Source organism: Culex pipiens, chromosome 1 (assembly GCF_016801865.2).
Source record: "Culex pipiens pallens isolate TS chromosome 1, TS_CPP_V2, whole genome shotgun sequence".
Lineage (NCBI taxonomy): Eukaryota > Metazoa > Arthropoda > Insecta > Diptera > Culicidae > Culex > Culex pipiens.
Genome location: NC_068937.1, coordinates 125,513,121 through 125,537,292, shown reverse-complemented (window position 1 = coordinate 125,537,292; position 24,172 = coordinate 125,513,121). Strand labels below are relative to the sequence as shown.

Below are 24,172 nucleotides of genomic sequence, written 5' to 3'. Positions count from 1 at the left end.
TCAGAAAACAATTTATTATTTAAAAAGAAATATTTACATTAAAACAGCATAAACCAGATTGAAAAATAATAATAAACTGAACTGACAATTTCTTCGTGAGATTATTACCAAATTCATATTGAAACATGTTGAAATTATATCAATGAAAACAACAACCTTACTCTAACCATTTGATTTACTGTACTGCCCGTTTTTGAAAAATACCTTTTACCTATTCTTTGCAAAATTGAGATTTTTGCTCCAAGAAGCTGAACCACGAATTTCAATGAAATAGTGTTTTGGGTCCATCCAAAAATGACGTAGCATTTTAAATCGGGATGGTGTCTTAGGGTTGGTGACGATTAATTTATAAAAATGATTTAGCAATAATTTCAAAATTTGGGCAGCGTTGCTTGTTTGTACCAATCAATGTTTGTTTTAAGCATCTGTTATTAATTGATACCTTTTTCTAATATTTTTGTTTCATCGAGACAACGACCAGTTATTTAAAATACATAATACATACTATAAAACATATTATATTCATTCTTATTTTTACATTCTACGAACCATACAATTGCATTTGGCAACCCTGTCTGCAAACATTTTAACCAGCGACATCTGTTAGCAAGTAGCACAAACTTAGCGTGCCCTAGCCCAACGATGTGGTTGACTTACGTTTTAGCCAGGAAAAATAATGAATTTGGACCACATTTCAAATCAGCCGTTCCGTTCGACTGTGCCGGAAGTGAAAACTTTTTGAACCGTTCGATTTTTGGATCTCTGTCCACTTTTAAGTAATTAATTTTCTCCTCCAAATCATTCCCCGCGAAATATGCCCTACCCTTCGAGCAAACCCCCACGGAATGTCCGCTTCCACAGTAGACTTTTTCCAGCGAAACCTCCTCTCCGTCGTCTCCTTCAATATCCACCAGCTGTGGCACCGATTGCACCGAACCTTTCCCCGCCGGCAATCCCAACTGGCCCCGGCTGTTCCAACCCCAGCAGTACGCATCGCCAAACGCGGAAACAGCCACCGAATGCCATCCACCGGCGGCGATATCCACGATTTTGACCCCGGCCAAAGCATCCACCAGTTCGGGCTGCTCCTGGTGCGGAACAATCTCACCGTTGCCCAGTTGACCGCGTCTTAAAATAGATTTAAACTAGATAATTTAATATAATATTCAGTTCATATTTGTACTCACAATCCACCACCAAAACTGTACACGTCTCCATTAGTGGTTAGCACAAGGCAATGTTCTAGTCCGACAGCAATCTTCGAAATCCGGACGTGCCGTGGGAACGTAATCGTCCGGTTGGGAATATTAAACACCGATTTGGCGCTGGTAACCGCCAGCGACACCTGATCGCCACAAGCGATCATCGTGATTGTTTCCGGCTCATCATTCGAAACATTCGACGGCCGTTCAACGTTCAGAAAGTCCAGCTTGCTTAGCCGATTTTCGTGGATGTCGTACCGGAAGAGGTCACCGTTTTCCAGCAGAATCAGACAGTGCCAATTGCTGGCCGAAATGGACACTACCTTGTGGGCCAATGTCTGTTGGTTGTTGTCCTCCGTTACGGCGGAATACGAAAACAGTTGACTTCCGTTGGCCAACAGAGCATGTGTGGAGGTGATTTCCAAAAGACTTTCTTCTTTAGGGGATGCATTTGAGATTTTAAAGTACTCGTTCAAATCAATTTCTGTAAATAATTGATTTTTATCAATATGCGATTGTTCAACATTTAAATGAAATTTAGATACTAAATTTATTTTAAATATTTTTGAAACCGTCATTACGGGTGACATTGGGCCAGGGGGCTGAAATTTGGTCATACAAATTTTAGCATTCAGCGTCACCCTTGGTGAAATAATTTTTTTTACAATGTCGGACACAAAACAAAATTTTATTTTTATAGCAGATTTTTTAAAGGGGTTATTTAAACATTATGTCCAGAGATTTTTTAGATTTCAGCGGTTTCAAAGGGTTATCCGAGGGGTTATCAGTTTGACAATGGTTTTGACATTTCTGTGCATTTGAATTCTAATACGTTCGAATGAGCGAAAATCCGAATTAGCGGACATTCCAAGTAGCGGACATTCGAAGTACCGGTCATTCTCAATAGCGAAATTCGAATTAACGAACTCGCTCTGTTTCAAATTCACATAAATAAAAAATAATAAAAATAATTGCTAGCTAACATACCATTCCATGCTCCACATTGATCCAAGCTAAACGGATTGAATCCTGCTATCCACACTTTGGGTAACATTTCCACTAAATTTTGCTGTTCCAAACAGTCAGTCTTTGCTGTAGGTCGACTTTCAGTGGGGCACGTTCATGAGTTTCCACAGCGCGCGCTCTCACGCACACACTGACAACCGTCCCTTCGCTGGTGTTTGTGAGTTCAAAACATTTGAACGATCTGTGTGTGCATTGACTGTGTTTTGTTTTTGTCCGGTATTCTCGCTGTTTTTCTGTAGAAATCTTCACCAAATTTGCCTAAAAACGGCAATAAATCATCAAATAACATGGTAAGTTTGCTAGCTGAATAAAATCTACTACCTTTCTGCGATATTTCAAGCGCAAATTGATTTTTTTCACGAGTGTTATCACGAAAAAAAGAAGGAATTTGTTTGGAACCGGTATCCGAGGCAACCACGAACGAACACTTGACTCAAATAACACCCACTCACCACTGCTGGCATTTTGAATGCGGTGGGTTGAATTGAATGCACAGTGGGTTGAAATGGAAACACGTGCTTCGTCGAGCTAGCACATGTCCTCATAGAAAGATTTAAATTTTTAAAATCTGTTACATGATGTTTTTGTTTAGATTATGGATTAAAAAAAAGGCTTGGTAGTGGAACAGCATCTAACTCCATCGTGCCTCTAATGTTGCCATATCAAAACTTTGACGTTCAATTACAGCTCAAAAAAAGCGTTTTCAACTGAAATCGAGTGATAAATAGCTCAATACTCGGATAGTGTTGAAAAGGACGAATGATAAACAAAGCCATTTTTGCATCGGTATTCGACCTACTTACGACAAACCAGTTTCAAAAATGCTTGTGATTGTTCATCTACACGGCCTTCATGTGTCCTAAAAAAACAATTTAGATATTTTTTCCAATTTGGAGAAAAAACGAGAAAACGAAAAGTAGAGTCGGATGGCTCTTACGGCTTTTTGAAAACTCACCCGAGAATAGGAAGTGAGCAAGCAAGTTTCTATCAACAGTTCTCAAGGAACATTTGAAAGGGGCGGTACGACATTGCTCTTACGGCCTTTCGTCCCATTTAAACGCGTGTAATGAAAGGCCGTACCGCCCCTTTCAAATGTTGCTCCAGATTTTGAATTGAACATAGAATATGGATTAAAAACGAATTGAATTAAGTGTAATTCAAACACGAATCTTTGAATTGGTGACATGGGACGCTAGCCCGTTTTCTGATTTATATAGTTATTACGCTCCAATCCTTGATTTGCCTCAAAAGATCAGAAGCCTAAAATTTAGACTCTAAATATTGATATTCAAGCTAAAAGAAATGTAAATAGGTCATGGCGAGTTTGGAAACAAAGAGTGTATCCAGAATCCTGCTAACTCCAAAGTAAACATTTACATCCACTGACATGAGCAGCAAATTATAATTTCCCATAACTTCGCTGCCGACCAGCGGGTAAAAAGAATAGACCTTTTAACTGATGGAAATGGTTGGAATTGCAAAAAATGTTTTCTTCTGGTTTGCCGATGGATATCTGTAGTTCACGATCGGCAGTTATGGCGTAGCGTCCGACTTTTCGATCAGAACATATCGTAGACTTTGTAGGCCCCTTCAATCATATAGGAGGAGACTCTACTCCATATTCGCCCCTTGCTTTCTTAGGGTCTTCTGTCGCTGTTGCGGAAGCTCCGCTCCACGCCGGAAAAGGAGCTGCGCATTTTGCTGCTCGGTCTGGACAACGCCGGCAAGACCACGCTGCTCAAGCAGCTAGCTTCCGAGGAGGTCACACAGGTGATGCGTTCGGCTGATGGGTTATTTGGACACTCTTGACGCTCTTTTTTTCTTCCAGGTCACCCCAACAGCGGGCTTCAACATCAAATCCGTAGTCTCCGATGGGTTCAAGCTGAACGTGTGGGACATTGGCGGCCAGAGCAAAATTCGGCCGTACTGGAAGAACTACTTTGAAAATACGGACGTGCTGGTAAGATTTGCTTTAGTTACACAGTGTATAAGTTTTGACTTGATTTTTTGCTTGGTAGATTTACGTCATTGATTCCAGTGACCGGAAGCGGTTGGAGGAAACGGGCGACGAACTCGCCGAACTGTTGCTGGACGACAAGTTGAAACAGGTTCCGCTGCTGGTGTTTGCCAACAAGCAGGACATTGCAGGCGCTTTGAAGGCGTCCGAGATCGCGGAATGTTTAAAGCTGGTCAAGCTGAAAGATCGCACCTGGCAGATTCAGGCCTGTTCAGCGCTCGAGGGAACTGGCGTAAAGGTAAGTGGTCGCTTTTTGAATGATTTCTGAATGAACCCTTTAATCAATTTCTTGGAATGCTGCACCTAACAGGAAGGGATGGACTGGGTTTGTAAGAGTATTAAGAAATAGGACTGCTAATCTGCTTTACTTATTAGGCTAAGTTTCCTTGTCTGTAACTCTCTTGCTCTGTCTGTATGTTTGTAGTGTCGTAGATGTTCAAGCTTCTGTTCTGGCAAAATCATCAAAAAACGAAATTCAAACCTCCGAACGAATTTGTCCCGCAACAAGTTGCCTTACCAATGTGTTTGCCGATAAAGTGCAATAAAAGCAAAGTATTTTAACCCGTGAGTGTGAAAGAAGAGACAGCTTTTTTGATTTTCAATTTATTCATTTTTATTTTTCAAATTTTTGATCGCAATCCCCGTCGATCACCGATCCGAACGCTTCCCTTTCGCTGCTTCAGAAATTTACATTCAATTCAACCAAAAAAATGTGCTCACTATCGATACGATACCTCACACTTGAAGAGTGCGTTTGCTTCTTTTTTAATTTCGATTCGCGCAACTGCGCGAGAACAACCCAACTACCGTTACAGCCTAGCAAACTCGATTTGTGCGCGCAATTCAACTGTCTTATTAAACTTTTTGTTTTTTCTCTATTGTGTACCCTTCGCCCGCCAACTGATCGAATGTAAATTTCAAATGCCGGCTTGTAATTTTCCTTCCGATAGCGTCCGAATTACCGCGATGATCGACGCCCCTAGGATCGCCCGGTTTTCTTCCTGTTTCTGTTCAACAATCACATTTTTTTGTAGGTTTTTCTTTCAATTTTGAGAGTTTTTTTTTCTTTTTTGAACAACGTGAGTTTCTTCCCTCCGGAACCGATCGTCAGTTAAAGTTCATTGTGCGGGTATTCCGTGGTCACCTTGCTTTCGTTTTCGTGGAATTCGGCACAATCGACCGGATGTTTGGACTGGCAGTTGTGCGGATCGTTGATGATGGCGAACAGCGTCCAGAAGGGGGTCTGCGTCTCCTGGCTGATGAACCAGGACGCGGCCATGCTGCCGAAACGGGTTACGCCCTGCTTGAAGCCACCCAGCCCCAGCCGCTCGTTCGGATCGTGCGAGTTGATCTCGCACAGAATGTACTTATCACAGTGGGGCGTCTGGATCGCTTGCCGGTAGGCACGATGAACTTTCAGCACCGGTTCAATTACCTGAAATTTTGAAAATGCATTAAAACTCAGAAACAGAACGAACAAGATAATTGCCACTCACCTCCAGATTGAGCGTATCGGTTAGCTTGTCGGTGAGTTCGGTAGCGTTGTACTTTTGCAGGAACTGCTTCGCCTTGCCCAGCTTGAGCAGATCTTTGACGTAGTTTACGGCCGGCTTCACGTACGTCACCGAGACGATCTTGACCTGCAGGTACTTTTTGGCGGTGTGATCGATCAGGTTGGAGATGGTTTCGCTCGGTCGGTTGATGTCCAGCAGGGCCTGCTTGGGGTAGCCACGCGACTGCAGGAATCCGTTGGCCATCATCTGGCCGGTGGCGACGTACCTTTTTGAAAAAAAATATTTTAGAATTCTCAATCAACATTTTAAAATTATGCTTATTTGCCTAACATCAAAATTCATATTTTTAATGAATTAAGGTTGTTAAAAACTTGCGTGTTTCGTGTCTATACAAATGCAAGTAATACCGAAGAAGACGGTTCTTTTAATTTCAGCCCAATTTTGGCTAGCTCATGGGATAATCAAGTGTCCTCAACGCGCCCTAGTTTAACGGATTAGAAAATGCAGCTAAAACCAAAAAAGGGTTCAATCGGTCTGGCGCCAAACTGAACGAAAAGGGAATGCAGAGAATAGCTGCCAATAGACGGTGTTGCGTCCACAATTAGGTTATTAACTCTAGAATTAGTACTGCCCACAACCCTCTAACTGCCTGGCCTTGACTGCACATCTTGGTTCTACAATTTTGTGCGCCAACAATTGAAAACAAATCCCCATCCTGCCCAAGCAACAAGCAAGCAAGTTATTCAGTCCCACTAGTGTGCCCAACAATATGAGCGTCCTGAAAATTTCTTCGTTTATGGACACCCCCTGACCAATTTTAGAACAAATTTCTGAGGATGGTGGAGCAACTGCCCCATGTTGCCCCTGTGCACGATAGTGTACAGTCCACTCCTCTGTCCTTCAGAGGCGCCCGCCGCGGGATTCGAACCGACGACCTCTGGATTGTGAGTCCGGTGCACGATCCGATTGATCCAATCCATACTAAAAGATTTGAAAAAGATTTTTTTTACTGATCAAAACGATAATATTAGTAACATTAATACGTTGCCAACGATGTATTATTGTATTACTAAATGTATTATTTTATAATTGGTTGCTGAATAAGTAAAAACACATTAATGATTAGTTTAAAAATAGAAATCCTACGCCAGAATTTAATAATTTTAGTTTCATTTGTCCAATGTCACCCCCATAAGTATGGTTTGATAATGATAATGAGTCTTGAACGTTGCACTAAATGTTGTTAATTGATTCGAATCAATTTTTGATTTTTTTAGGGTTTTTCGGTACATTCAAGAGGGGTCACGATTTGTATTGAATTATGTCTTTTATTTATTGTTTTATATTTATGTTAAGATTTTGGTTTTTGATAAGTATTAATTTATGTTTCCTTGCCTAACAAAATATTTTCCAAGTCATCATTTGATATCTTCCTAACTATTATAATCTATTATTTAAGAATTGAACACATTAATTTACTCGATATGACTCGGCAAGGGAAAACCTATTGGACATTATAAAGAACAGAGCGGATTAGTACGTTGACAAAAAGTTTTAAAATTGACTTTAAAATTAATTTTGAATATTTTGAATTGCGGCCTTTCTTGAAAGAATGTATTTTATTTGACAGCTCTTTCCAAAGGATCTTTAGTTGATCAATAGAGCTTTATAACGTTTCGCGTACGCACACTAGCGCACCATTTGATTTTGCTGGACGGACAAAATTTAACCTCACTCTATTGCAAATGTTGACCCGTCCATCGAAATAAAATTAAAAAAAGTAAACAGAAATGGATCTCTGCCATGCCTTTTATTGTAGTATGTTAAAATTAACAAATTATAAATTCCAATACAGAATCATTTTTAATCAAAATATATCTATATATTTTTAAATGTACCATAACTATTACAATTATTCCTCGCGTAACTCGATTTATTCATTGTCACAAACGGTTATTTGCTCCGCTAGAGCGTCCCACGGAAACAAACGGAACGAAACTGTGGCAGTTAAGCATTCGTCATTTGTTTGACTTTGCTTAGATGTTTTTTTTTTTTGGTAGCGTTTACGCTGCTGAGCCTTGAGAAGCTGTTAAAATTGGAAATACTGTAATGTCTGAAAAACTCTGAATTTGATCAGGTGGCGCTGCATTCGAAATGTGGAATTGCGAACTTTTCTTTTCAATTGTTGGTAAACAAAAATGGATTATTGTATTATTTGTTGAGCTTTTTGAAATGTCATTTTCAGCTAATTTTCCAGTTAAATAAACAAATCATCTGGAATCCACACAGCAAACCCATCTATACCAACTTGACATTTCGGTCAAGTAGGTTTCTGGGTGTAATATTACATACAATTTGATAAAATAATGCAAACCCGGGCCTTTTACACGCTACACGCAGCTTGATTACTACTTTTTTGTTGTTTTTGCTGAGAAAAAGGAACGCTCACCTCTGGTACACCTCCGGATTGGCGATGTAGTGGGCCCAATCGGCCAGATAGATGGTCGCGGCCTTGATCCAGCGACGTCGGAACGATTGGTTCTGCAGTGTGTCGAACAGCTTGTCGTAGTCCAGCTTGCCATCGCGGTTCACGAACCCGCGGAACACCGTATCGAGGCCGACCTTGGTCCAGATCGCTTGGAACAGCTCAGACTGGGTAAACTGGTCCCACATGACGTGGATGTGCTCCAGGAAGGGTGGCAGAACCCACGAGTGGTCCTTGTGCTTTTCTTGGGTCTTTTCCATTTCGGGACCGGAGAAGGACTGGAAGGCTTGGACGGCCAGGGGGAGCAGATTGACAAGGGTTTCTCCGTTGAATCCCGGATGCTGGGGCTCCCGATCGGAACCATCGTCATCCCGATCAATGCTGTTTTGGTTGGCAAGCCACGTTTGAGCTACGTTCAAGACCGTATCAAGGATCGGGTTGCCCTCGTCCGCCTTCGCTCTCTTTTGGCGTTTATTGCTTCCAGCACTTCGCCGTTGCGGTTCTTCGTTCGCTCCAGCGAACATCTGGATCACGTTGCCAATGAGAGCGGGATCGAAACCACCGCCGCCACCACCTCCACCACCCTGGCTGCTGGCCAACATGCTACCGATGCCGGACAGGATCGCGCCGACTCCGTCATTTCCGGACTTGCTCGAACCACTTCCGCCGCCACTTGCAGCGTTGGCCATCAACGGCAGCAACATCGAAGCGATTCCGGACAGTCCTGCTGCCGCACCACCTCCTCCGCCGCCACCGCCCTGGTTCTGGTTCAACGACTGCAGGAACTCGGACGCCATGTCCAGAAACGGGCTACCCTCATCATCCTGAACTTGCGACCGCTGCGTCGTGTAGGCACTTCCACTGATCGAGAAGATCACCAGCGTTATCACACACAGATATTTACCGTTCACATTCATTTTTTTTTTTTTCGTTTAGTGAACTCTTAGTAGGTCACTCTGAAGCAACTTTTTAGTCCGCGTCCACGCGGAACTCTACGCTTAACAATCGTGCTAGTCCTATTGTGTGTCTTCTTCACGGTTTCCTATTCAAATCGCGCTTCCCCATTAACACTTTTGGGCTGACCCAATTCAGATGTTCAGTTTCTTCAATTTCACCACCACAACAGAGTTTTTCAAAAGTCCCCACCCGAACCCGTCGAGATCCAGCACAGCACTGAGCCCACCGGGACACGTCAGACGTACAAGAAGTCTCGTCTTCTTTGAAGACTTGGCCACGGAGCAAGAGAGAAACCCAGAGCCGTCGAAGAAATCCCGGACGGCAAACGAAACGCCCCGAGAGAGACAGAGAGAGAGAGCGAGAAGAAGTAAAGCATTTTATAACAGTAATTCTTTCGCTCTTCCCGTCTACCTCCCGCGTCCCGTCGGAGACCTGCCAGAGTGGCGGCTGCTACCTGGCCGTGGCCGTGCCGGTTTTGCCTGCGTGCCCGGAATCAAAGTCAAGTGGAACACACCAAGCTATACAAATCTGCAAGCTCGTCGCGTGTGGTTCTAAGCTATGCGGTCTGTTGGCTGTTCCTGCCAGGCCCTTGCGCTCCAATAAGCGCCCAAAGATGCGTGGCCATGCAAAGACTTTAACGCGAGGTGCAGCGCTATACCAGACTGCAGCAGTAGGACACGAACCTCTGCAGTTGCCTGCGTGCGGAGGGTGATGGCGGTGGTGTACTCGTTGTGATCATCTTTGCTATAAAACTGTGAACGTTTTTAGATGTCATAATCCGGTTCTATGCTATGCTATGCTATGTTACATGACTGCCATTTGACACAAAAATCGATGAACACTGATTTACGGATTTTTTTATTGATGAATTTTCTTAATGATTTCATCTGAGTACAAAAAAGGGACACTGTTCAAGCAAAAACAAACTTTATACCTGAGTAGTTCTCAAGATTTTCACGATTTTTTTCTTTATTTGCATTTTTTAATTTGGATGAATCTTTGTCCAAACATCGTTATGCTATGGATGAATCTTTGTCCAAACATTTCATATGTCAAAAGAAGCAATTTTGCATCATTAATTTACATACAATTTTGCAGACTGGTCAAGTTTAAAGGCGTCATATAAAATGGGTACCTAAATATATGAGAACCTGTATCTTGAGATTGATTTTTTTTTTCTAAAAAACGTTACTTAATCCACCTTTATGTGGTTGGTGCCTTCCTCACATTCATAAAGTCAATACATTCAGTAAAAATAGCTACATTCCCCCTTAACATGTTTAACAAATCAACTTTATTACTGATTTCCTTTGATAGGGTTCGCAGACCTTCAATATCTCTGGCTCATCGGCAAGGACTGATAAAAAACCTATCCAACGACAATATTGCTATCACAATATCTGAAATCCAGCCTCCCAAAAGTTTATAAATACCACTTAAGTGCTAATAAATGTTGATAGGGTTGTCAGATCTTCGATGTCTTAGGCTCATTTGAAAGGTCTTTCAATTACAGTGGACTCTCTCGTTGTCGATATTGAAGGGACCGCCGAGAGCGGGAGATATCAAATTATAGAATGGAAAATCAAAGCATGCTTCTTGAAGGGACTGAAAAAAATATTGACGGCAGGAGCAATATTGATGTCGAGAAGATCGACAGCCAGAGAGTCGACTGTATCTAACTAACGACGGGTTGCATAAGGGACCTGGACATCATTTTCATCGAAATATCTGAGATCCGGCCTCCAACAAGTGTATAAATAACACTTAAGTGCTTATAACTTTTGATAGGGCTGTCAGATCTTCAATGTTTTAAGCTTATTGGAAAGGTGGGTCTCGTGGCGCAGGGGTAGCGGCTTCGGCTGCCGATCCCGATGATGCTATGAGACGCGGGTTCGATTCCCGCCTTATCCACTGAGCTTCTATCGGATGGTGAAGTAAAACGTCGGTCCCGGTTTCTCCTGTCTCGTCAGAGGCGCTGGAGCAGAAATCCCACGTTAGAGGAAGGCCATGCCCCGGGGGGCGTAGTGCCAATAGTTTCGTTTCGGAAAGGTATTTTCAATACCTTTCTGAAAATGTATAACATGATAGTTTTTCTTGCGAAAACCACCCTTTTTACAATCTTCCGGACATACGCCAAAAGCGTTTTTTTAGCAGAACTTTTGAAGTACTAAACTAAACTTGTTGATTTGAAATAGAGACTAATACGGTCAAAATCCGTTCATCCAGTCCGGAGATAATCGAGTGACAATTTTTTGTCCACCCACCTACACACATCCACACAGACATTTGCTCAGAACATGATTCTGAGTCGATATGTATGCGTGAAGGTGGGTCTACGAGGTCAAATTAATAAGTTTATTTTTCGAGTGATTTTATAGCCTTTCCTCAGTAAGGTGAGGAAGGCAAAAATATATCAATTTCTTCCTTCAACTTTTTTTACTAGAGGTAGGATTCCCAAATACGTATTAGTTTTTATTTTTGGTTTTTTTATACAGGACTCAATAGACATCTTTTGATGATGCAAAATCTTGTACCAGAGATATGATTTTTTTCAACAAAAAAAAAGATTTTTCGGAAATTTAACATTTTTGCTTTTAAAAAACACTTTTTGAAAGCAAGCTCTGATTTTTTTCAATCTAAGAAGATTTCCTACAATATCTTTTCTGAGATTTTGTAAATCGAAAAATTTGTTTCTGAGGTATGCACAATCTCACAAAAAATCGAATCGATGCCAATTTGCTTTTCTAAGTGTCACCTAATTAGCCTGTAATTTCCAACTGACGACATCTCGAAAACTATTGGTTCAATTTTCAATGTTAAACAATGAAACCTTTTTTTTCACCTTTTTCTTAAAATGCAAAAAAAATATACCCAAAAGTGGCTATAACTTGAGAACGGTACAATTTATCAATAAAATCTTCAAGTACTTTTTGACTGCAAATAAAAAAAATTATAGCATCAAATCCTTTATCTGTCGAAATCCGAATATCTTGGAGGACGTCTAAGTTCTTAGATATCCCTATAGGGTATCCAATCATCACATCCCTCCCCCACTTCACTACAGATTATCAAGGGAAACAGATTGGCCAATGTTTGGTCCAAACGCGCTGGACACCAACCGCCCTTTACGCCCAGCAAAATTGGCAATGTTGCAAGCGCAAAACATACGTTGCCAGTGCCTATTTATTTTGCATCGACCAATCTGTTTCCCTTGACAATCTGTACACTTCACCCGTTGATCTGAGGAGTCGACCAAAAGGACAAATGAATGGTGATGTGTCATTTGACACATTCCTGACGCATTTATTTTCCTTATCGGCGCCAACCTAGCTATTTCGAGCTTTATGCTCGGCACAGTGTCTACACGGTCAACCAAGCTATGCTAAGCTAAAAGTTAAATAATAAAAAAATCGTAATTGTTTTTTCCGATTCCTTCTAAAGATACAAAATTTCATAAGCTTACATACCCATTTTTATGAGCAGCTCCCAAAATTGTATGGAGACTTGTTTGGAAAAAATAATGATGCAAAATGAATTCTTTTGACAGAACTTTCATCCAAATAAAAAAATATACGGGGAAAAGTCGATTTGCGAAAACGGATTGAACTACACTCAACCCCCGGTGGTTGGTCACTTTTTCGTTTGACACTTTTTTAGTTTGTCCCCCGTTGGTTGGTCAAAGTCAAACTAAAAAGTGACGAACGGTCACTTTGTACACGGCGCTCACGCACACTATCAAAACATACGTTTGGAAGTGTATGTGAACTCCGTGTAAAAGGGGTTTCAAACTAAAAAGTGACCCCATTCGTTTGACAACAGTTGGTGTCAAACCATTGGGGTTTGAGTGTACTCACCTTCCTTTAGCACGAAAGGCAAAAATCCTAGGAATATTTTCAACTCATAAAAATCAAAACAACGTACCATTATCCATACAAATAACGGTCTCGAAGGTAGCAACGGGAAGAACCAGATCACCAGCAAGTCAAAACAAAAACCGGACTTTCTACCATTTCGCCAACTCGCATCTCATCATCACCCAGCATCAATATCAGTTACAGGAAGTGAAAAGCAGAAGATTTATGCAAATTGCATATATCATGATGATGTTTTGGAATCCCCCCACCCCCCCCCCCCCCCTTTCCCGAGATGATCATCTCCCGATCATTATTACCGTAGAGTATGGTGGACAATCGGACGGAGAAAGAAGGAAATCAGTTTGATTAGAGTCCGCGGCGGCGGGTAGAAATGAGGTTAGAAACTGGCTCTTGTGTACAGGGTTACCAGGTCTGAAGAGAAAAAAATCTGGGAAAAATCTGGCAAGCCACTTTTCTCAAAGTAATAAGCAATTTTATGTTCAAAAACAGTGTATTTTCATTTTTTATACATTATAGCTTCACAAAATAAACAAAATACGTCAATAAAACAATGTGTGGAAGAAATAGAAAATTATTTTTTTCAAATTGGCACGCAAAAAATCTGGCAATGCCAGATTTATCTGGCAACCTGGCACCCCTGCTTGTGTATTAGCTGGCAACTCGTGGCCGTGGCCGATGGTGCGCAACGACGACGATGACCATCGCCGCGTAGAACACGTTCGCAAGACCAGTTTAGCTGTGCGAGTTCGATCATCCCACAGGAGCGCGGGAGAGAGGAGGCACCGTTAGGCCTCTCCGGCCAGGCGTTAGATAATTCTAGCCGAGCTGTGGCGGACGTTCGGCACGCTAGGTTAGCCCCACTAATGGCCAACTTCTGCAGCGAACCCGTTGGATGAGGGAAGCTTCGATGGCAAAAACATGCGCAGAATGATTGTGTGTATGATCGCGTATTATGGAGAATCGAATCAATACTTGCATCTGGAAGTCAAACGGTAAAGAAATTGCTACACTATTGAATACCATACTAGGTTGAAAAAGAGTAATTTGCAGACTGCCATAATGGCGGATTGTCAACATCTTTTTATGGTTCTAGTATAGCCGTATCAGAGATGAATGGCATACGCCAACCCTTGATTTCTTCCCAGCTTGCGGACATTTTTCTTTGAATCGGATATAGATTAACACTGGAACGCCCAACGCATGTCAAACTTATACGGACGCCCAAGCCTCCCAAAAAAGTTGGAACGGTAACTTCAACTCGCTGGTTCTTTGGCATAACTCAACCAATCGTGATGATTCTTGTTTCCAGTGATTTGTTAGAATGTCCAGATGATCCTGAAATATTGCAGAACTTGATATAAACAAATCTGTAATTTCTGCGACCGAAAACATCGTTCCACCTTTTTTCAAAACGACTAGGGGAAATATACCCTTTCTAATCAAACACCTATCTTCGTCATATGAAGAGTTTGATGCTCGATCAAAGCTCCAAAAATACTATTTAGGCTATAAACTTACCAGCAACAGCACCACCTCAAGTAAGCACGCAAATTTATGCCATTTACTGGCCAAAAAGATCAAATTTAATGAACTTTTGGTCATAATTTCTATTTTGCGAGACCATTTCTCATCATTTTTTTGGCACACACATCCACACGCAAGATGAGAGCTTAACTGCTTAACGAAAGTCGCCATCAATATCTTTTCACTTGCGCTAACGATTTCAAAGCGCTTATGATATAAAATGGCTTCCAACTACCGGCAACATGTTCTTTTGCACATTAGTTAGTCACTCACTTGAAAAATAACCCCGAAACATTTAAATAATTAGCAAGTGCCATGAAAAAAACAAACGCGCCAAGTCTTTTGACGTTTGAATGTTGACGATCCAAGACCCATTCCAATCGAAGGCTGAAGAAAACCGAGCGAGAAGCGAAGGCAAAGAACAAAGGGTGGCTACCAACGCTACCAACACCACCAGCAGCGCCTGTTGGAGTGAGCCAGTGATGCCAGGAAACTTTCTCTATAAATGCTACTTTTCGTGAGTGTTCACTTAAAATTTCATTAATTTTGGCAGCACTAAGGAGATCCACAAGCACTCGACTGATTAGAATGCGTTTGGGAAATATTTTTTTTAAATGCTTGTAAAAAGAATAGCATAACTTTTAATAAAAGTGAAAATAAACAGAAATGTTCACAAAAAGTTGCTCTACTCGTTGGTGTACTTGGTTTTAGTGAATTTCAAGGAACACTCCAGATTATCCAGCATCATTCAAACACGACCGCTTATTAGGCTTAAAATGGGAATGTTTCCCCTACCATTGCAGAATTTCTGGCGAATTTTTTTTTTTCGCCGAAAAAAAAGTTTGGACGATGTTTCTGATCGCAAAAATTACAGATTTGATCATATTGAGCTCTGCAAAGTTCTAGGATCATCTAGACATCCTAACAAATCACTGAAAAAAAATAATCGTCTTGATTGTTACAACTTTGTTGGAGCCTTGGGAGATGGAATGTTAAGATGAAGATCTCTGTCAGCTTTGAAAGACGACATTCCTGAACTGATTTTTATGTCAAGAAACGAAAGACACCCAGTTTAGTCAAACTAATTAGCACAATCTCTAATGCAGTGCAGAGGAGAGCGGTTTCTTCAGTCAGACGACATGTTTCAAGTAGAAACTGGAACAAACAATCTGGATGTTTTAGAAACAAACCGCGTTAGAAATGAAGATTCTCTGTCTTCAACGGTAACGTCGCAGGGCTGCCGTTGAAACACGACACGAGTTCAAATCCCGCTGACGTCGGTTTCGTTCAAGATTCGTGGAGTGACTATTCTCTCCCACAAGAGCACCACGACATGACTTTCACCGCCGAGACTTGTTTTGTGTTTCTAACCTCATTACCACGGGCGTCTTCTGATGCAGAACAAACAAACGCCCCCTCCGGTCGTGTCGACGCGACGCGGAATATCCGCAAATGGGTCAACGAGCGCGCTTCGAGGCTTAGTCAGAACTCGAGATTGCGAGAGAAAGTATTCGTCTTCAGCCCCCCTGAAGTGATTCAAACTTTTTAAGACGAAAAATACCGCAAAGTCATCGAAACATGGAGCGAAGGTTAATTGCGGCGATAAACCAGTTTTTTTTTAAGGTTCAAGGAGAACGTTCTCGCGGTGATTTCAGAGAGAAGATAAACCTAAAGCCGGTTTTTCGAATAGATTCCCCTCTTGGTAACCTACATTCATATGGTTGAGAAAGCAGCAGGTTCCCTTTTGGGAGAGATTTGAATATTCTTCATTTTAAATTGGTTTTATTGAACCCGGAGAAGCTCACAATAGGGTAGCTGCACTTATTTTCGGATGTTGACTCAATTTCGACTGCTCTAAGAAATAAACATTGTCAAAATTGAATCCAGCCACCCTATACCCAATCAAACCCAGCGACAGTGAATTAAAATTTATCATTTCTCTTTCTGTATTCAAAAATAAAGTGAGAAAGAAAGAAAGAGAGAGAGAGGAAACCAGGCACCAAAGTGAAAAGCTCTGACCGCGGGGGACTCTGGCCAGATTTAGGTCAAACGGGCCACGCCACAGAATAAAAGGAAGGTGAAAGAAGTGAACGGCCTTATGAAGGGGTCTTGGGTGCTGGAACTGGGAATAAAACTAAATGACTATCGCCTTAAACCGAAAGGGGCGTTGAACAGAAAGAGACATCGGACAAAATAATCATCTTCGTCGTCACCGATTCTGACTGCTGTGAGGTGACCTCGCATCAAATATTTGGGGTTATAGTTTTATTATTTTAGATTGCTGATTTTCATTGGTTTGTATTTATAAACCGTTTAAGGGAATTTCAATGAAAATCTTAAGGTAAAAAAGGTTTATTTAATTTCAAAACCCAAAAAACAGCTTGCTACGAGAACTAAAACTTACACACTGACATTAGTAAGATCAAACCACGAAAATTCCTTAAAGACTCTCAAAAAATCATAAGGGTGGTAAAAAATTTGTTTAAAGTTTTTGTCTCCCCCCTTCAATGTTGGCCCAACAAATTAGGATGCAAAACAATTATTTTTTTTTTTTTTTCAAAAAACTTCAGAATTTCAATTTGAATTGAAGTGCAAGAGGATCATTTTTAGCATGTTTGGGTTGATTTACAAATCTTTTGAATTTTTGAAAATTGTCGATACTTATAATCGCAAAAAGTTTTTTTTCGCTATTTTTTTTGTTTTCGTCAAATCTTATTTACATTTTTGAAAACTCATGATTGCAAAACAACTTTACTAGTTTAAAATGCATTTAAAAAAACATTTTCCATGCAAATGTTGAAACCATGGCTTGTTATTTCAATATTTATATATATTTTTTTGTAATGATAGGAGGTGGTAGAATAGGCTAAATACTACCAGAATCAAACAAAAACTAATCAAGATAAATGCAAATTAAATACTAAAAATGAAACAAGAAAAATATAAAACAAGAGAAGTAAAGTTTTTCGTCGAACAAAAGTTGCTCAAAATGACCTCCTAAACATGGGAAAAAAAATTTTGAAAAAAAATTGGGCAGTAGAGGGTTAATTTTTTTAAGTCTCATTCAAACTGCATTTAATTTTCTAGTATCAATATCTCAGGAGCTAATTTCCTATTTTCAAAGTTAAAATACGAAATTTTTATTAAATTGTTTGATGTATTTAAACAATCAGTGTTAATATTGTTTTATTTACTGTCAAGGGGTGACATTGGGTCTGGGGGTTGAGATTGGGTCATACAAAAAAGCAGAAATTTGAGTTAAGAACGCCATTTTGTGCAACTCTCAATGCCTCACTTTTAGGACTTAACTGATCCGCATCATTAGATTTCAATCCTGAGATGTTTAATAAAACAAAAAAATAAAACTCCTTACATTTTTGCCACTCTTTATATGAAAGAATTTGTTGAAACACTCTTAAAATGGCTGCAAGTGCGACAATTGGCCAATAAGAATTTTATTTGTTTAGGCTTAGGTTTTAAAGAAAACCTAGATGTCTGGGTATCAAAAGATTGGAAATTGTATGCCCTTTTCGATGCCACATAGGTTAATTTGTGAATCGTGGACTTGTTCGGATGCCGGCGGATTTTTCGACGACGTAATTCCGGGTTGGTACGAAATTCCAACAAAAAATCTATTCTATCGATATAACGACCCCCAAAACGGTCTCTCCAAAATGTTTATTTAGCAAATCTATGGTATATTGACATTTAGTTGAATTAAAAATTGCAAAATTAAGTTTAGATATATGTTTTATATAGAATTTCCAGAGTTGTATAAACTTTAATACTAAGTAGTTAGTTAACGTTATATTCAATCCAAATTATTTTTTTAATCAGTCAAGGATGTCTATTTGGAGTTGGGAGACTGGATTTATGGTGATTTGTCAACAAATAACTTTATTTATGTTAATTTTTCGAAAGGTGTACAAACTTTTTTAGCACCTTTTTTGCTTTTTGTAATATTATTTGTTAAAGAACTTTTTATAGAAATCATCTTTTCATGAGCTTTTTGTAGCAAAATATTCGGTATGAGTTTCTGAACAAAACGTAGTGCTATACAGAAAAAATATGATGGTAATATTCATCAGGAAATGGTGACAGATTTTGTGGCAAAATAAATGATAAATTTTACCCCAGAAAATGATGATTTTTCATCAGTTTTTGATGAATATTCATCAGGTTCACATTTTTTATGTAATATTACACAAATAAAGAGGTGATATTCAACCTACCAAATTTTCAACATTCCAAAATTCAACTTTTTTTCTCTGTGTAGGTTTCTGTCAAACTTTAAAATTTGTACATGTTTCATCACAAAATGTGCATTATGCCCAAGGGTTGTAAATACTTTATTTACATACTGTAGGTTCTAACAAGGTTTTATGCTTCTGACATAAAATCTGGTGACAATAAAAGCTTCAGTTGCAAAGCCTTGAACTCCTACACAGAAAAAAAATGATGGTAATATTCATCAGGAAATGGTGACAGATTGTGTGGCAAAATAAATGATAAATTTTACCCCAGAAAATGATGAATTTTCATCAGTTTTTGATTAATATTCATCAGGTTCACATTTTTACACATTTTTTATGTAATATTACACAAATAAAGAGGTAATATTCAACCTACCAAATTTTCAACATTCCAGAATTCAACTTTTTTTTTCTGTGTAGGTGGGTTTTATAAATAGGCCGTTACAACTTTTTCGGAGGTCCTTTTGGGTTTTTAAGAGGGGTTTATCGGGGTTCTGGGGAGTTTGTTACGACTACACTCAAACCCCGTTGGTTTGACACCAACTGGGATTTGGACGCAGTAGGCCCACCGAAACAACTCCCTGAATAACCGCCAAAAAGACCATTCTGTTATACACTCAACCCCCGGTGGTTGGTCACTTTTTCGTTTGACACTTTTTTAGTTTGTACCCCGTTGGTTGGTCAAAGTCAAACTAAAAAGTGACGAAATGTCACTTTTTACACGGCGCTCACGTACACTATCAAAACAAACGTTTGGTAGTGTGTGTGAACTCCGTGTAAAAGGGGTGTCAAGTCAAACTAAAAAGTGACCCCGATCGTTTGACAACAGTTGGTGTCAAACCATCGGGGTTTGAGTGTATCCCTATTCAGACTGCGTTTCCATCACTCCCCCCGCTCAGAACCACTCTTGCTTGAGCTTATCGATTACCTAACGATTACTGCCCTATCACCTCCGAATCCCTAACCACTTTTTTATATTGAGACATCAACCCATGGTAGTGTGTCTCGTAAACCGTAAAATATCCCCATTGCTGCGTATAAGCTAGCGCCAACGGTCCGGGCTCAAAAACAGCAACGACTTTCTCCATTACCTGGCGGGAAAATAAAACAAGTTCTGCAAAGACTTCCTTATTTTTTGGCTTAGGCTGTGGTGGTTGATTGGTTTGGTTGGCTTCCTAAACCACCCCCCTTCAAGACCAACATGGTGCGGCGAGTGCAACTCTGCAACGCGCCATTGAACCTCTCACAGGGCTATGCAATTGCAAATTTTCCTACGCGCGCTTTAGTCGAGTTTGGGTCGTGGCACCAACTGGCAGAAGAAAGCGAGAGTTTCCCGGCGCCGAAAAGGGGTATTTTTGAAATTGCGTACAGAATGAGTATCGAGTACCGTGCGTTGGATCCCATCCTGGGCAAACGGTTGGACGCGTTCTTCGGCAAGAAGGACTCACTGGTGGAGGTCAATCCGGGTCGGGTCATGATGCCCAGCCGGTTTCGGGACATTGGGGAGGACATTTTGGAGTTGGCGATACGCCCGGATGACGTGTGGGTGCTGTCGTATCCGAGGACGGGATCAACCTGGGCGCAGGAGATGATCTGGCTGCTGGGGAACAAGCTGGACTACGAGAGTGCCCGGACGAACGTCCAGCAGGTTAGGACGCCGCTGCTCGAGCTGTCGGCGATCTTCTCGGAGGACCAGAGCGTGCAGGACTTTGTGACGTAAGTGAAGTTACGTAAATTTTGAAATGGGTTTAACATGTGGGGTATTGTTCACAGGGAACACAAGAAGGTCACCTCGGTCACGTGCGTTCACAACCTGCCGAGTCCGCGGTACGTCAAGTGTCACCTTCCGTGGCAGCTGCTTCCGAAGCAGATGGACACGGTGCGTCCGAAGATGATCTACATCGCGCGTAATCCGAAAGATCTTGCCGTTTCGTACTACTACTACTGTCAGTTGATTCACCAGACGGACGGAAGCTTCGAGGAGTTTTGCGACATCTTTCTGGACGATTGCGCGCCCATCGGACCGATGTGGGCCCACATGTTGTCCTTCTGGAAGCGCCGCAATCAACCGAACGTGCTGTTCCTCAAGTACGAAGACATGAAGCGTAAATTGCCCCAGGTGGTCCGCGAAGTGGCCCAGTTCATGGACATTGGACGCGAGCTGACCGACGCCGAAGTGGATCGACTCTGCGATCATCTACAGTTTGACAAGATGCAGAAAAACCCCGCCGTCAACATGGAACCGTTGATGAAGAACTCGGCTAATATCAACGACAAGGCCAGTGTCAAGTTCATTCGTAAGGGCGAGATCGGCGACTGGAAGAATTACATGAGCGATGAGCTTTCCGAGCGGTTCGACGCCTGGATCGGGAAGCACTTTGACGGCACCGGGCTGAAGTTTGTGTACGAGTGATGTAATTGCATTGTACTTTCTTGTTAAATTTGTTGTTGTTTATGATTAAGGCAGAAATAAAATAAAAAGTGGTTCAGTGGAGAAGGAAGACGCGCGCGCTGGTTCTTAATTCAGGTCAACAAGTCGCGTGATAATTGCTTCCCTTCGATCGTAATCACGTTGTACCTCGCGGAAAAATGGCCATAAAAAGCAGTCAATTGCGCTGCGGGTATGAAGAAGTGGCGACGAGTGCAGCAGCCCCCGTGCATATCTGTTGCAGAAATTGCCGGACTCTCTCGCGCTAGATGGCGCGTGTGCACTGGTTCTGCTTGGGTTGGACTTTGCGCCCGCAGATGCAGTATCTGCAAGTGCTTGTAGAGTCCGTTAGGCGCAGAAAATTATAAACCTGATTATTAGTTTGTGGGCTTGTTCCGCTGCTTTTGAACGCGCAGTAGCAACTTGTGATGTTCGCAAGTTTTTAGCAATTAGCGTTTTGAACTCAAATTCAAAATTTTAAAAAGCAATTATTTGTAAAATATTATTATTTGTAAAACAAACGGTACTCGAACTAGCAGCTATCACCTCCTTATACTCAGGACTGAGATTAGCATATGCCAAGCTTTTTACCAATTATACTTTCCCATAATTTCAATGCCGATCATCGTATTGGATTGGTTGTATACAAGAACATATGACCAACTTCATCTACAATTCAATTCAATTCGTTTTTATGTGTGAACAATCAAGTTACAATCAAGTTTATTTAGGTACATAACACAGTTTTGGAGTTCCTTTCAGCTGTGTGTTGCATCGTAATTCAATCGAAGCAACTACACTCAAACCCCGATTGTTTGACACCAACTGTTGTCAAACGAACGGGGTCACTTTTTAGTTTGACACCTCTTTTACACGGAGTTCACACAAACTACCAAACGTTTGTTTTGATAGTGTGCGTGAGCGCCATGTTAAAAAGTGACAGTTCGTCACTGTTTAGTTTAACTTTGACCTACCAACGGGGTACAAACTAAAAAAAAGCGTCAAACGAAAAAGTGACCAACCACCGGGGGTCGAGTGTATTGAACTATTGAAAAGGCCAGAGTAACTTCAATCACATACTGCTTCAAACACAAAAAAATATAGCCGTATCAGAGATGAATGGCATACGCCAACCCTTGATTTCTTCCCAGCTGCCGGACATTTTTCTTTGAATCGGCTATATTGATTAGCGTCCACGCTGACCCTAAAACCAAGCTTAAAACGCTGAACAAGTTCGTAAAGGAACATACAAGCATTTGTGGACTTGTTAATAGGTCCTATAAGAAAAAGTAAAAATTCAGTGTATTCCGCTTACTCTAATGGATATTGACATATGGTGTGAGGGGGTACACTCAATGTTTACATTTCTAGACTTTGTTTTGAATAGGTCCTTTAAACAAATGTTAACATTGAGTGTATCCCGCTAACTCCGATAAGCATTGACGTAAGGAGATTTGCATACAGGACCAAAAATAAAAAAAATCCAAATTTCTATCTTTCAACTGTTTTGCCTTCCTCACCTTACTGAGGAAAGGCTATAAAATCACTCGAAAAATGAACTTATTAATTTGACCTCGTAGACCCACCTTCACGTATACATATCGACTCAGAATCATGTTCTGAGCAAATGTCTGTGTGGATGTGTGTAGGTGGGTGGACAAAAAAAATGTCACTCGATTATCTCTGGACTGGATGAACGGATTTTGACCGTATTAGTCTCATTCGATCCGTCTTGGGGTCCCATAGGTCTCTATTTAAAATCAGCAAGTTTAGTTAAGTACTTCAAAAGTTATGCTAAAAAACGATTTTGGCGTATGTCCGGAAGATTGTAAAAAGGGTGGTTTTTGCAAGAAAACCTATCATGTTATACATTTTCAGAAAGGTATTAAAAAGACCTTTCCAATGAGCCCAAAAAATGAAGATCTGACAAGCCTATCAAAAGTTATCAGCACTTAAGTGCTATTTATACACTTTTTGGAGGCCGGATCTCAAATATTTCAATGAAAATTACCAGTCGTCAGTTGGATAATCGAAAGACCTTCCAAATAAGCCTAGTACATCGAGGATCTGACAACCCTATCAAAAGTTATTAGCACTTAAGTGTTATTTATACACTTTTTGGAGGCCGAATTTCAGATATTGTGATAGAAATATTGTCTGAATCTGCAATGCGAACTATAGTTGGTTAGGTTTTTATCAGACCTTGCCGATGAGCCAGAAATATTGAAGGTCTGCGAACCCTATCCAGGTTTTTAAGTGAAAATGGCGTTCGAAAGGTGAACGCCCGAAATGTCAAAATCTCGCAGTGGTACCAACATTACGAAAAAAGTGTGCCATGGCATGACAGCCAAATTTTTTTTCTAATGTTGGTGCTACTGCGCGATTTTGACATTTCGGACGTTCACCTTTCGAACGCCATCTTCGCTTAAAAACCTGGATAAAAAGAAATGAGTATTTTTTTTATTTTTTTTTTTTTTTTTTATTAGGTCTTTTTCGGTACTGGGACCTAGTTAGGACCGAGTCGGCTTTTGTAATTACATTTGACTTAATAATTACAGAGGATCTCGAAAAGAAATGAGTAATAAAGTTGATTTGTTAAACATGTTAAGGGGGAATGTTGCTGTTTTTACTGAATGTATTGACTTTATGAATGTGAGGAAGGCACCAACTACCTAAAGGTGGATTAAGTAACGTTTTTCAAATAAAACAATGTTTTCTAATATTCACTGTTGTTGTTGTTTGTTCGTTTATTTGAGGTAGCTTTAACCTTCTTGGTCATTCGGATGTAAGATTGAATATATCAAAGATCTATCAACGTTTGGATTGAAACGCGCATAAATCTACTCGACTGCTCGACAGTTCCAGTCCGCTGAACTGAAATTCAGCCATCT

At 40.7% G+C, this 24,172-nt stretch overlaps 4 protein-coding genes across 4 annotated transcripts; 2 read left to right on the top strand and 2 right to left on the bottom strand.

Annotated features, from left to right (window-relative positions):
* Positions 1-502: 502 nt before the first annotated feature.
* On the bottom strand, positions 503-2,320 carry LOC120427896 (RCC1 domain-containing protein 1). Its single transcript, XM_039592831.2, has 3 exons — positions 2,190-2,320; positions 1,188-1,686; positions 503-1,128 (listed from the first exon to the last, which is right to left on the bottom strand). The coding sequence occupies exons 1-3, from the start codon at positions 2,254-2,256 to the stop codon at positions 654-656; spliced, it is 1,041 nt and encodes a 346-aa protein (XP_039448765.1). The 5' UTR covers positions 2,257-2,320; the 3' UTR covers positions 503-653.
* Positions 2,321-2,378: 58 nt separating this feature from the next.
* LOC120427895 (ADP-ribosylation factor-like protein 3) lies at positions 2,379-4,826 on the top strand. Its single transcript, XM_039592829.2, has 5 exons — positions 2,379-2,518; positions 3,870-3,998; positions 4,057-4,188; positions 4,247-4,483; positions 4,556-4,826. The coding sequence occupies exons 1-5, from the start codon at positions 2,516-2,518 to the stop codon at positions 4,592-4,594; spliced, it is 540 nt and encodes a 179-aa protein (XP_039448763.1). The 5' UTR covers positions 2,379-2,515; the 3' UTR covers positions 4,595-4,826.
* Positions 4,827-5,106: 280 nt separating this feature from the next.
* On the bottom strand, positions 5,107-9,533 carry LOC120427893 (uncharacterized). The gene is made up of 3 exons (XM_039592827.2): positions 8,209-9,533; positions 5,742-6,024; positions 5,107-5,680 (listed from the first exon to the last, which is right to left on the bottom strand). The coding sequence occupies exons 1-3, from the start codon at positions 9,159-9,161 to the stop codon at positions 5,357-5,359; spliced, it is 1,560 nt and encodes a 519-aa protein (XP_039448761.1). The 5' UTR covers positions 9,162-9,533; the 3' UTR covers positions 5,107-5,356.
* A 7,922-nt stretch (positions 9,534-17,455) lies between these two features.
* LOC120427894 (sulfotransferase 1B1) lies at positions 17,456-21,354 on the top strand. The gene is made up of 2 exons (XM_039592828.2): positions 17,456-20,569; positions 20,627-21,354. Exons 1-2 carry the CDS (start codon positions 20,055-20,057, stop codon positions 21,264-21,266), a joined length of 1,155 nt encoding a protein of 384 aa, XP_039448762.1. The 5' UTR covers positions 17,456-20,054; the 3' UTR covers positions 21,267-21,354.
* Positions 21,355-24,172: the final 2,818 nt, after the last annotated feature.